Genomic DNA, 14,695 nt, shown 5'->3' with positions numbered 1-14,695 from the left:
GATTATAACATATCTTGAAGGCATACCTGACATAAGGAAAACACAGAGATAGGTTTCCCATGGATACTTATTGGATCAATGAATGCAAGGCTCCACTCACCGGTGATTTGGTAAGAAGTAGTATGTCACAGGATGAATGGGTTTACAATTGAAAAAACTGAATCTGAGGGTTAACTGGGGGAACAGGATTTCAAATATATCTTTACAGCTTAGAAATTGATTACACATCTAATTATTTATAAAAGCAGTATTGATTGAGCTCCTGATATGTGCAAGTTCTCTCCTGGGTATAAAGGTGGAGACATATTAAGGTACACTGAACTGCATCTTCAAGAAGTTAAATAAGAGTGATGATGATGACGACGATGATGATACAGATTTTTAAAAATCCACGAGTACAGAAAAGGGCTAGAGGATATCCAGGTGAAAGCATCTGGAAAGACAACATGCACATTTGGCACTGGGTGGAGCCTTAAAATACAAGTAGACTTAGAAGATGTAGTGAAGGAGAGAGAAATATTCCAGTTGGGAACAGCATAAGTATTCAGCATAATTCAGTCCCGCTGATGAAGGGACACTTCAGTCAAAAGACCAATGTTTCCAGTCCAATATCCAGCTCGATTTATTTCTGCTCCCTTTTCCAATTCCCTGGGTTGCTTTCTAACATCTTAGCCTTTGTCTGCTAAACATGGATGGCAGCTGCCCTCAGGTCCTAAAAGCCAAAGAAGCAACACCTGTCATGGCCTTCGCTCATCCTTCTTCACAACAGCTTCTCATTCTCTCCCTATTCTCGTATAACTTCAGATCTCTCCTTTCTGCAAAGAGAATTGCAGAAACATGGCTTTCAGGAGTGGCTAGGCTCTCAAGAGGAATTGTACAGAAACCAAGAAGCAGAGGAACAGCTAAGAACAAAACAAGGATTGCCTTCAAAGTTTAGCTCAGCTTAGATACCAAAGTTAATGAATTCCCCAATAGACCACGTGTGTGGGGGGGGGGGGGGCAAACTAAATCCAGTCTCTGATGACATCCAGGTATCTGGAAATGCTTACCTTGTGTTCCCATAAAAGCTAACAGGGAGCTAAAATTGAAATACGAAATAAGGCTAGTAAATTTCTGAAAGGAGACAGTTCTTTCTCCTTGGAGACAAACCAAATTATGCATTGCCTCTCCCACCAGCACATACTCTGGCTCAAACATTTTTAAAACAAAGCTGGTGAACATCTGCTGAGCAATTAATGGAATGCAGTAGTGCGTTGTAATGGTCCCTTGGAAGTTATTAGCAATCCTGCTTATGAGACATGAAATGTTGCAAACAGTGGTCCTTTCCTATTTTTTTTTTAATTTTTATTTTATCCTACCTGCAGTGAGGATGAGAGGAAGGGAGAAGCAGTTGAGGTAGAAGTTCTAAATCAAATACTCTTCCTCACTGTTTTTTCTTTTCCCCAGGTTTCTTTCTCCTTCTCTTCCTACTTATTTGTTCCCTGTTTTCTTACACTTTCTCAATGTCTTCATTGCATTTTCATCAACACTACAATTTGGAAAGTGACATTTGTTAATTTGCTTCCTGCCTGGCTTTCCCCAGTGGTGGGAGCTTCATGAAGGCAGAGACTACCCCATGCTAAGGGCAATGCTTGGCTTAGTAGGGCAGTACTCATCAAATGTCTGTTCAATGGATGCACTAGGATGGCAAGCTGCAGAACAGCAAATCAGCCTGACTCAAACCTCCTTTCTCTTAAGAGTCATTTTCTACAAGTGACCCCATGAATCAGTCATACCTCTGCTCAAAGGTCTCCATGGCTTCCCAGAGCCACCAAAGGAAATAGAAACTGCTCAGCTTAGCATATTTCCTTCCATAGGAGCCCATCCTCAGGAATAGTGACTTTTAAATATTTGTTCTCTTATGGCAGTGGGATTTTTTTTAAATAAAAATTTTTATGAAACTCTGATAAAGAAAAAAAAATGAATATAACCAGAAAAGAGGCCAACTTGCGTGGCCTTCCTCCAGACCTAGGCATACCACCAGGATCTCTAGGAAACCAGAGAACAGAGTTGGAAACTGTTGCTCTTTGTCCCCACTTATTCAGCATCCCAAAAGCCCTGGAGGCTTCCATGCCACTTCCTTGGCTCTTCGGTGCTTGGAATATCTCTGGAGTTCAATCCTATCCATCCTTGAAGGCCTTTCCCAAATATCACCTCCTACATGATGCTTTCCAGTCTCATTCCGATTGGTCACAATTTATCTCTGCTTTAAGTTTCCTATGCAACTTTGTTAAGAATAATTTTTTTTTAAAAACATAAAAAAAAAAAAAATAGCTCACTATGTAGCCAGGCACTATTGTAAGTGCATTACTTGAATTAACTTAATTCTCACACGGTCCCACTGACATAGGTGCTACTGCCATCTCTAAGGCACAAAGAAAGTAAGTCTCTCCTCAAGGTCTACAGAGGGAAGGAGTGACGGAACCACGCTTGAAACCAATGGTCTGGATGCAAAACTGCAAAATCCAAGTCCTTAAATGTGCTCGACGGCCTCTTTCTGTAAGCATTTACGCATTTCATCCTTGAGAGAACCCACCATTGCCCATCTCCCCCACCCGACAGCACCACCATCACCACTGCCGGCACCAAACTTTGCCACACCACATCCAATTATGTACATTTTGAGGACAAAGATCATTTCCTACTGGCCTTTATACTCCATGTAGCACCAGCATGGTACTCTGCAAAACTATGCTCAACAAATATTGTTAATTTAACTTAGTATGAATACAATACAATGCTATCTATTTCTGTATACTTAGGATTACCTGAATTATCACTGAGACTTTTACACGGCCTCCGGAGGAGGGTTTTTCCTGCCTACCTTTTACAGGTGAAGAGACAGAAGCTCCATGGCATTAATTAATTTGGAAGGTCATGACCAACTCGGGATTCAGTCCCTGGCTATGGCCCTGTACAACTCCTAAGTCCCAGCTACTTGCACTGCACGATTTTATCCTACAGCTTAAAGAAAGAAAATTATCGGTGACATGAATGATTTGAAATTAAGGTTTTGCAAAAGGACAGGAGAAAAGTTATCTGTTAACTTTATTTTCAAGATTTCTGTTGAAATGAAGCATGCTATCATTTGAGGAGTATGGACCCAGGTGATTCACTGATGGCTTTTGCCAGGGCCTCAGTAAGAAAAGTTACTTTGTTCTGCTGCCGTAGGAGTCCCCATTAAGACAAGCATGCCAAACAAGGCAACCTCCAAAGACTGATGCCCGATTTCTGATCAGGAGAGGCTCCATCTGGTCTTTTATGCTAAACAACAGATTGGGGTCCCCCTTTGCTAGAGCCTCTGGTGAGAACCCAGGGACATGGAAACTGACCTGCTGTTAAGTGAGCTGCGTGGACAAGGACTTGGACCCCGGGCTTCAGCTCAAAGGACACCGAGTTTAGGTTGAGCTTGTGGATCAGTAGTTCCGCGATCTAAAAGAAAAAGTGTCATGGTGAGTGCCACCGAAATTGTCATACCGACTTTAAACAAATGTGCTGAGAAATACTCATTGTATTTACCAAGGCATTTCCAATGTTATACCCGTAAATCATACAAGTGAGTTTTATAGATTTCTGAGTTTTCGTTCTAGAATATGCAGAAATAATTATTTTTAAGCATGGCCTTACTTTACATCCTAAAAGCTACAAAATTGAATAAACGATTAGTAAATCAAATACTTTTTCTCTTAAAGAATTATCCTGTAGGACCTTAGAAAAGTTACCACCAGTTTTTTGAGTGCATTTGGTATACACGGAACTTAAAAGAAGTAGATCTGTACAATTTATACATTGCAGTGTGATTCATACTCATATACATGCATCTGACTTCTTGATAATAGACTCCAACTTATTCCTCCTTATGCCTCCCACGCTCCCTAAACCATGCCCTGTGGTTTTCACAGAATACTTTATGAGTATTTATTGAATGGCAAATACAGTTCTTCTAAAATAATAAATTACAGTTGAAACACAGTGCAACCACAACTTAAGTAATGAATTGGCTGACCCTTGTTTCATGATTATGAATCCTCAGGCTGACATGTACTGGACAAACCCAGGGACTTCTGGGCCACAGAATACTTAACACCAACATGGGGCAAAGAATGTTGTTTGGGTAGTACCAGTATAAGGTAAGGTTTTAAAGACAAGGTAAAACTCTGTTCACGTGCTGAAAGCAGAAAACCCAGCTCAATTCACCCTGTTTTGCTTATCTTTTTTAACAATTTCTGAAAAGCTATCCCCACACACCTATAATTTCTATTTGGTCTCCTTGCCTTATTTCTAATATTCTAATCATCAATTTAATATTTTAATTGCTATACTTTTAAACCTAATTAGATGCTCTCTAACCATGATTCTGCTAAATTCTTGCTTTTTTATTTATTTTTTATTTTTTATTGGGGTGACAATTGTTAATGAAATTACACAATTTCAAGTGTACAATTCTGCACCACATTATCCATAAGTCCCACTGTGTGTTCACCACCCAGAGTCAGTTCTCCTTCCATCACCATATATTTGATCCCCCGTACCCTCATCTCCCACCCCCTAACTCCCTTACCCTCTGGTAACCACTAAACTATTGTCTGTGGCTATGAGTTTTTGTTTTTATATTAGTTGTGTTTCATGTAGTCCACTGAGTTGCCGAAATGACACCTTCGATCCTTTTATCAGTGAAGCGGGGCCAGATGGCTGTGTTTTGAAGCAGAGAGCCCCTTGCAGAAGCCTCTGCTCAGTAACAGAACTGAACTGCCCTGCCGATGAACTTCTTTGCTTCACAGCAGGAACCTGGGATGACTGTCAGTGACCCGTGGTTGAGCACCTGGGATCCAATGCAAGCTCAGCGTCTCACATGTTTTCATTTGGCAAACCACGCAGAAAAACAAGATTGTAATAAAATTACATCGAAGACAACTTTATGCTCTATAATAGGCTATTCTTTTTCCTGGAAACAGGAAATCTTTCATAATGCTCTAGGTTTATAGAATGCTCTAGGTTTATAGAAAGAGTAGATTTCTAATACAGACTATACAATGGTTTTCCTCTGTGTTCTCTCAATTGTTGCAATACACAAGTTCCTACTCTACCTTATTCTTATCATTCTTTTGGTAAGGTCTTTATAGGAATCTGACAGTGGATTTTTAGTAGAGGTCAATCAAAAAGGTTTTGGTTACGAAATACACATGTGCACACCCATATGAGGTGTGATTGAAAATACGGTGACTCTTTAAATTAAAAAAAAACAATTATTACAGTAAAAGACACATTGCCATTAAACCCCCTCAAAATCCTCCCCTTCACTTTGAACACTTGTCCCATCATTCTTGACACTTTCTGAAGCAGTTCTGGAAGTCCTGTGTCATGAGTGTCTTTAGTTGCTCTGTTGTGCCTGCCTCGATGTCCTGATTCGATTCAAAAGGTTTACCTTTTGTGGTCATTTTGACTTTGGGGAAGAGCCAGAAGTCACACGGTGCCAGATCCGATGAATAAGGTAGATGGGGACACACCGTAATGCTTTTATTTGATCGAAATTGGCATACCGGAAGTGATGTGTGATACAGAGATTTGTCATGATGGAAGATGAAACCACATGCCCATTTCTTAGGCCATTTTCTATGAACATCATTTCTCAAATGCTCTAATAAGCCCTTATATTATTTAGAATTCACCTAAACTTTGTAGTGTTCTTGGGTATAAACTCAGCTCGCACAATTCCATCAAGATCAAAAACCAATTAACATCACCTGGATGGCCCTCGGCAGCAGCATTCACCATATTGTTTGATCACATGTTGTACACACATACAGAGATGTATATATATATATATGTGAAATATGTACAATATGCATGCATAAAATATGTTTATCTATATATGATATATATATATGTGCACACAGTGTGCATGTACATAGCCTTATATTTGCAGAAAAAAGATGTTAACTTAAATAGGAAAGACTTGTCAGAAGTAATTAAGAGTTACAGAATCCATCAGGTGGTCAAACTGGAACTATATATCTGCAAAAGAAAGACTTTTCTTTTTCAACCGTTGAAGTGATATTTATTGCTTATTCCTGAGAATGTTTCTTTCCTCAACTGAGAGATATAAACAACTAAACCAGAAAACAGAGTTCATCAGAAGAACGTACTTCCTATTTATAATCTCCAGGAGAGTCCCTTGTGAATATGATTAGCTTCCCATATTTGTTTTCATTGAAAACATTGCTTCATTGGCTTTATCTATACCATTTACACAATTAAGCAGGCTATGCAAAAATACTCTGGGAACAGAAAGTATATATTCATGTATTTAACTTGCATCAAAGGACATGCAATAAAAAACACATTATTTGTGGGAAAGAAATGATGCACAGAAAGAAAACTAAATAAAATTCACATTGCATACAAGAATAATCTCAATTAGAACCATGTACTTCTCTACTCATAAATGAACATGAGACTACTGGCAGATTTTGACAATATTTTAAATGTTCTCCATGCCACTTGCAGAAGTGTTTATCCTATATTGTTTTCATCAGATCATGAACTGTTACATATATATATATATATATATAATATATATTTATATATATATACATATCATATGTATTAATATATAATATATATCATATGAAAATTAATATATACAAATATATATTATGTATTACGTATATAATATATAAATATTTACATATATTATGTATATATTTATATATACACAGGTATAGATATAGATGTAGAGCTAGATAAATAGATATAGATATGTATTTTAAGTATGTTATTTATGCATTGAACACTTTATATTGGTAAAGTTGCATTCCTATTTTTTCTAACTCAGTATGTTTTAGGACTTAGTGCTGAGATCTCAATGGACAGGAGGGAAATAGAGGTTAAAAGACATACCTAAGTTTACCCAGTTAGTATCGGAAATGTTGAGAGTACATTTCAATATTGTTTGACTCCTAATCCTAGGGTATTTGCATTAAAAACATTTTCCCTTAACCAGCTAATGAAGAGAGAGAGAGAGAGAGAGAGCAAAAGATATTTGAAAAGAGGTCAGGCTAAGCAGATATAGAAGATTTTAAAAAGGTAGCATGTCTTTAAATATGCTGCCATCTCTTATTCATCTGTGAAGCACACGACTTGGAACACCAGTCCCATGTCTGCTGACCAGTAGGAGTTACAGGAATGGGCATTTCCTCACACTCTTCTCAGGATTGCCACATTCTCAGTTCGCCAGTTAATATAATTTGTTATGTTTGGGATCTTTGGCTATGAAAGAAGGAGAATAAACTGGAATATGTAGAAAAGTGTAGTGACAGCCTAAATGAGAACAAAACCTCACATGATAAAGAATCAAGTGCAATAATATGTGATTGCTGGGAGATTGGACCTGCTGAAGCAAGTTGAATTTATTTTTCTTTTTCTGTCCAGTGAAAGTGTGTTATCTTAGCAAATTTTATTTATCCGTTACACTGTCAACCCTCTTATGCGGCTGCTCTCCTACACAGTCCATTTTCTATTCTCCTCCAGCTAAATAATCATGACCAGAGAAGCAACACATTACTCTTGGTATCTGACAATTGGTGGACTACGCTCGTGATTCTAATGAAACTGACACTTCACTTATAGTACCACTCAAAAAGACAGGGAGGATTCAGAAATACTTCAATTCTCCTCCTTATCTCCTTCACAAAATACGGAATTTAAGTGCAAGAATGAGAACAAGCTAGGTGAGGCTGAAGTAAACAATGTTAGAATCTCAGGGGCTGAAACAATGAAGGCATATTTCTGGCTCCCACAGCAGGTAGGCAGTAGTGCTGTGCTCATGATGGTCCAATAGTGACTCAGGCTGGTGGAGCAGCAGCCTCAAATGTTTCCATTCCCAGCACCACTGGAGGGAAAAGGGGCTCTCAAGGTTTTGCAGTGAGAGCTTAGATACACTTCAACTTGGAAGTGATACATATAACATCTGCCCCTAAGTCATTGGCCAGAACTGCCACAATCAGTCACATGGCTCTGCCACAGAAGAGATTTATGGGTGTATCCAGAAGGCAGTGAGCTGGAAACAGGCAGTCAACCTTGGAGATGGGTACCACCCAAAGGACACATTCAACATCTAAACAATTTTTAGTAATACCTATAGGGGAAAACACACTCTCAGATAATTAGAATGGGAGTATCAAACATTAAAACATGAACAAAGAGAAGTTTAAGGACAACAGAACAGTTGATACATTTATGAAACGTGTAACCTGAACAAGTGGTACAATGTGCAACTATAGATTCAAAATGGACTTTGGCAGATTTATCAATGGCAAATCTACTTTGGGCTAAAATACTAGTGTTTATCTCGGAAGGTGGGAGGAGAAATGCAAACCTTATTAAATATAAATAACATTCTGGTGCTGCAATTAGAGAGACACTTGCCTGGAATGACCTTGGAGCTGACCCAGTCAATCAATCCTGATCTTGTTACATTGTTAAGGTCCCTTCCAATAGCAGTTGAAGAATCTTCCCTTTGGATTCAACAGAGGGAGATCTTTCCCAATTCATAGAACTTGTAAAGAAAAGCAATGTAGCGAAACACTAATTCTAGTTAACACTAGCTCATCCAATTCCATTCTTTCTTAGCCTGAAAGAATCCGCTTGATTAAAGTGCCTAAGAAATCTATAGATTCAATGAAATCCTTATCAAAATACCAATGGCATTTTTCACAGAACTAAAACAAATAATCCTACAACTTATAGGGAACCACGAAAGGCCTCAGATAAACAGAGCAATCTTGAGAAAGAAGAACAAAGTTGTGGGTATCAGGCTATCTGATATTAAACTATACTACAAAGCCATAGTAATCTAAACAGCATGGTACTGGCATAAAAACAGGCACATAGATCAACGGAACAGAATAGAGACCCAGAAATAAAGCCATGCCTATATGGTCAATTAATCTATGACAAAGGAGGCAAGAATATACAATGAGGGAAAGACAGTCTATTCAATAAATGGTCTTGCAAAAATTGAACAGATACATGCAAAAAATGAAACTAGAACACTTTCTTTCACCATATTAAAAAAAAAAATCCTCAAAATGGATTAAAGACTAAAACGTAAGATCCAAAGCCATAAAACCCCTAGAAGAAAACAGGCAGTAAAGTCTCTAACTCTTGCTCTTAATAATATTGCTCTTAATATATTTTTCTGATATATCTCTGCAGGCAAGGGAAACAAAGAAAAAGTAAACAAATGGGACAATGTCAAACTAAAAACGTTTTGCACAGAGAAGGGAACCACCAACAAAATGAAAATATAACTTACTGAATGGGAAAAGATATTTGTCAATGAAACATCTCATAAGGGGTTAATATCCAAACTTTATAAAACAAACAAACAAATGAAAAAACCCTATACAACTCAACACCAAAAAAAAACAAAAACAAAGAACAAACAATCCAATCAAAAAATGGGCAGAGAACCTTTATAGACATTTCTCCAAAGAGGACATACAGATGGCCAATAGACATATAAAAAGATGCCCAATTATCAGAAAAATTCAAATTAAAACCACAATGAGATATGATCTCACACCTGTCAGGATGGCCATCATCAACAAATCAAAAAACAAGTGCTAGCGAGGATGTGGAGAAAAGGAAACCCTGTGCGCTGTTGGTGAAACTGCAAATTAGTGCAGCCACTATGGAAAACAGTATAGAAAATTTTCAAAAAATTAAACCTACCTTATGACCCAACAATTCCACTTCTGGGTATTTATCCAAAGAAATCCAAAACACAAATTTGAAAAGATATGTGGGTCCCTATGTTCATTGCAGCATTATTTGCAATTGCCAAGATATGGAAGCAACCTAAGAGTCCATCGATACAGGACTAAAGAAGAGGTGGTACACATATAAGATGGATTGTTACTCTGCCATAAAAAAAAGGGGGGGGGGAATGAAATTTTACCATGTGCGGCAACATGGATGAACCTAGGAAGATATTATGCTAAGTAAAATAAGCCAGACAGAGAAATACAAATACCGTATGATTTCACTTATATGCGGAATCAAAAAACAAAATAAATGAACAAACAAAACAGAAACAAAGTCATAGATACAGAGAACAAACTAATGCTTACCAGATAGGAGGGGAATCGGTGGTGGGGGGTGGGAGTGAAGGTGAAGGGATTAAGAAATACAAATTGGTAGTTACAAAATAGTCATGAAGATGTAAATTACAGCATAGGGAATATAGTCAGTAGTATTGTAATAACTATGTATAGTGTCAGATGGATACTAGACTAATTGGGGGATCACTTCGTAAATTATACAAATATCTAAGCACTATACCGTACACCTGAAACTAATATACAATAATACTGAATTTCAACTATAATTGAAAAATAATAAAAAATACAATAAAATGCTTAATAAGTTTCCTGGATAATGTAATGAAGAAATACATCGGCCAAACATACTCATACTTTCTCTTCTTGGATTCCCTAGCTCTAAGCTTCTGTCTCCTTTGTCATATTGTTTTTGATCTACCTCTTACCTACTCTTCTAGTTAGCTTTCTGCTTAAATGACTTTCCTTGTGAACTTCAGAGTAATTCTATAGTTCAACTCCCCACATTAAAAATCCTGGACAGGGTAGACTATGGGGACATATAAAAAATAGCCTAAGATTACCAATTATAGTTCAGAATGAATCTTTTGTTCCTTAAAATGCTGCCAATAGACAGTCCCATTCTCTGAAGTGCCTTTTCTTTCCCTGGATTTTGGATTCTGCATCTGTGATTTGTATATGGGAAAACAAACAACCAAGGAGGGGGAATTCACGGTTAGTGGTTGGCAATTTTTCCATCATCGTCTTGTGTCTTTTAAGTATTTCTGTGCCCTTTACGGATTCTGCAAGACAATCTGTAGCCTCCCTATCTCCCCAGCACAGGATCAAAAAGAACCATGACAGAGCGGGATGGTCTTTCCTTCCTCCAGGAGGGCCAGTTAGAAAGCTGCCTCACCTCTGAGGCCTCAGAGAGAGGGGAGTACAGTGACGGTGGGGGAGGGGCAGCTCTATATCTGAGCAGTTGGCCTCAGGGTAGCAGGATGTGCCATCCTTGATGAGGCCAGCAAAGGGCAAGTGAGCCTCTTCTCGCCCACCGGAGATCTGAAATAAAGACTAGTGGAACCCTCCCAGACAGAGGTCACTTGATTAACCCAGCCCATGTTATCTTGATAACAAGGTCAAGTACTTTTCTCACTGTGAGGGATTTTCAATTTATTTCACAGACAAGATAGCTGGATCTAAGTCAGCATCCCTCTCCTCAGGGAACGCTGTTAGAGGGAGCTAAGGGAGGAGAGCCAAGAGCCCTTTGCTGGGGCCTTGGCCTCCCAGTCTTCAGGATCTATCTGGCCAGGGTCCCACTTCTTCCCCTCCCTGGGGGTTCTGTGCTATACCTTTATAAGAAAGGGGCCAGGGCATTAAGAGAGAGGATTAGGTCAGCCCTTCCCAAATTCCATCTGGGATTTGGAGTGCAGCCTTCAAACAAGGAGGGGTCCTTTCTATTGTTTGGTTTGGCTGTGCATTCATTTAAAATTTCTGTATCATTATTACAAAGCAAATCCGTTGCTTTTGCCTGCCCTGTGTTCTTTGTCACCCACATTTTTCCTAAAGGAACCATGTCCATCTATATCTCTGTCTGTTTGATTTAAGAGGGGCTCCCTAAACCCCTGATCCAAGGAGGGTATAACACAACTCAGCTGACAGCACTCTATCCTTAGACGTGGTTCCTAGGAAATCTGCTGGCTCTAAATTTGGCCAGTTCCCTACGTGAAAAGACTATGATCTGGATTTAGGTGGACAATCACTGAGATTTCCAGAGGAGGGACAACTGTAAATGTTCACACCTACAGGCTCTGGATAGTGATCTACCTTCCCTCCAGGCTGTCATCAGTAATGCTGTGATAAGAAATAATCCATTTTTCCCCTACTAAATTGCAGGGACAGATAATAATTTGTAGAATATAATGGGAAGTGAAATGCCAGGTTGAACAAGGTCAAGGTCAGATGCAAAGCTGAGGGGTTACCTGCTGCCTGCCTTTCAATTGCACTTCACTAGCAAATGTGGCTCAACAGGGCTTTCCATGACAACTCTGTTCTTTATTATTTGCACATGGAGAAAATTATAGAGGTGAGTCTTCTGCCAAGTGAAAAAGTGGCAGTTGAAAGGAGGGTGTGTGCTAGGAGGTGGGCCATGCTACAATTTGGGGTTGTTAATAAGGCTGTTATAGGAGGTTCTCAGGCCATCTTGGAAGATTAGAGATCATGGGACTAGATTATGGGTTTATTCTAAGTAAATTGAAAAGCTCCAAGTACTAGAGGGGGAAAAAGCCAATGTTTATTTAGAGGCTGAGAGGAATCTTATTTTTAATGTATCTGCCAGATCTGCCTGAAATCTCGTAGTTTCTAACATGGTAACCAGACCAAGACTAATCATTTTAACTGAATGTATGGAGAACAAGCACAACAACAACAACATAATACTAATCCCCACTACAGAGATTGGTGAGAACTTTGAAGTTAAAAGGAGGAAGGGGAAGATAAAAAGATGGAAAGGGGAAGTAGAACAAGAGCGAGAGAGCGAGAGAGAGAAACACACACAGATACTCTAATACTCAAAAAGTGGCGGAAATGAGAAAGTGGACCCCAAATAGCCAGTGGAGGTTCTCTGGAGCCAATATCACTCATCTATTAAACACTCATCAGGTCATCTTAGCATGGCAGTGATAAAGAGGATTCATGATTTAAGATTTGTATAAAAGTTGTTCCTTTTAAAAACGATACTATACATATCGAGTCATTTGCTTCTCATAATTTGTGATGAAAATAAGTAAGATATAAATGGGTACAACCTCTGTATTTTGTTCAGCCACTTGCTTCTTTCCCACTTAATATCTTGGACAGTTTGTCATGCCAGTATGCATTGACTTATCTAATTCATTGCAAAGAAAGGAGGGTACTCCACCGTGTGGATATACTCTGAATACCTTAGCCACTGCCTAGAGCAAACACTCTTGCATATTTATGTTTGTTTGTTTGTTTTGGTGAAGCTGTAGTTAGGATCACCGGATTAAAAGTTGAGAAACAGAAGCCCCTAAGGTCCAAGACTCCAAGACACAGCTGGTACCCTTGCTCTCAAGCTGAGATCCCTCAGAGCTGTTGTCTTGATGATGCGATACCACGCAGGAGCGTGGTCCACACTGCTGGGAGAAGCTGAAATGGCACCCCGCAGACTCACCTGCTCCAGGTCCTCGGCTGACCTTTTGTTTTCTCCTGCTGGATCCTGATATGGCAAGACAAAGAGTTCAGCAGCGGTGGGTAAGCCAGGGAGCACCGCCACCAAGACGTGCTGGTTTGAAACCCCTGTGGCCTGAGGGAGAGAGAGATACAGAGGCACACGTAAGGCTTGAAGGAAAGCTGATGAGAGGGGACCAAGTATTCAGTGCGGAGTGGGGGTGGGGATAGAAAGAAGACACAGGGGTTAAGGGTGGGGTCCAAGCAGGGTCCTGGGTAAGCCAGGTACAAAGGAATGTGAGAGGCACATTGGGCTATAAGTCAGGCTCTGGAGGAAAATGGTCCGAAGTTTGATCTCAGCTCCATTCCTATTAGTTTCAACATTTTATTTTCTCTGTACCAATTACATACCCCAAATAAAATAATTGGAATACTGGAGCACTTGTAAAAGGGTGATTTTGAGAATTAAATGAGTTACCTATGAATCGTTTGTTAGAGTGCCTGGTGATTCAAATGTTAGCTGTTCTTTCTATAGGGTATCTCTAGTGAGTGGACCCTGCCAAGGAGAAGACTCTCACTTACTGAACTTTATCATCTGCCCCTCCTGTTATCACCTGTTTTAACCTAGCCTCCTCCTTCATTGTAACTCTACAGTTATTTCTTCAGATCGACCAATTACATCTTAATGACCTAACCTAACAGAATTCCCCCATCTCACAAGCCTCAGGTACCTGTTGGCTTCTCCACATCATCAGAACCTGATGACCAGCCCATTTCATGGAGCACTCAGAGCCCTTCACTTTGCCATGCGAGCCTCTTGTTAAAATTATAGATATCGCTCAAGAACCTCTACTTTATCATATTAGGTTGGTACAAACGTAATTGCAGTTTCAAAGGTTAAAAATTATTGCAAAAACAGCAATGACTTTTGTAGCAACCTAATAGTTCATCTGCTCTCTTCTGAGCTTACATCTTAGGGCTTCTCTGGAGCCTCTAGAACCTCTCCAGATGGTTCTAGAATAAGCAGCTCCAATCTCAACTTTTCTTTCCAGGGGCCTGACAGAATGTCATTCATTTGGTTGTTTTACTAGGGCTTCCAACAAACATGCCAAAAAAGAACTTTTCATTTTCACCCGCAAATCTTCATTCTACATCGGATGACTTGAGGCAGCCCTTTCCCAGATACCCTGGCTTGAAGCCTTTCATTCGCCCCTGACACTATACTCTCCTTTCCATGTTATCTAATCAATCTATGGGACCTTGATGATTGGACCCCCACACTAATAATCCTACTGGTTCCTTTCTGTTTAAATACCCATGGTTAATATCCTGATTCAGCATTTATACTCTCTCCTATTGGTTTTTAC

The 14,695-nt window shown here is 39.4% G+C and overlaps 1 protein-coding gene across 6 annotated transcripts in view; it reads right to left on the bottom strand.

Moving 5' to 3' along the window:
- Window positions 1-14,695, bottom strand: part of SORCS1 (sortilin related VPS10 domain containing receptor 1) — a 471,564-nt gene that overhangs the window by 17,735 nt on the left and 439,134 nt on the right. For all 6 annotated transcript variants that reach the window (XM_081074044.1, XM_081074043.1, XM_081074040.1 and 3 more), the window contains 2 exons: window positions 13,333-13,464; window positions 3,372-3,471 (listed from right to left, as the gene is read on the bottom strand). In XM_081074044.1, the coding sequence (XP_080930170.1) occupies window positions 3,372-3,471; window positions 13,333-13,464 (232 nt within the window). The remainder of the gene's footprint in view (window positions 1-3,371; window positions 3,472-13,332; window positions 13,465-14,695) is intronic.

This window comes from Rhinolophus hipposideros (genome assembly GCF_964194185.1).
Source record: "Rhinolophus hipposideros genome assembly, chromosome: 15".
Lineage (NCBI taxonomy): Eukaryota > Metazoa > Chordata > Mammalia > Chiroptera > Rhinolophidae > Rhinolophus > Rhinolophus hipposideros.
Note: the sequence above shows the minus strand (reverse complement) of the source record. Positions and strands in the feature narration are given on the sequence as shown.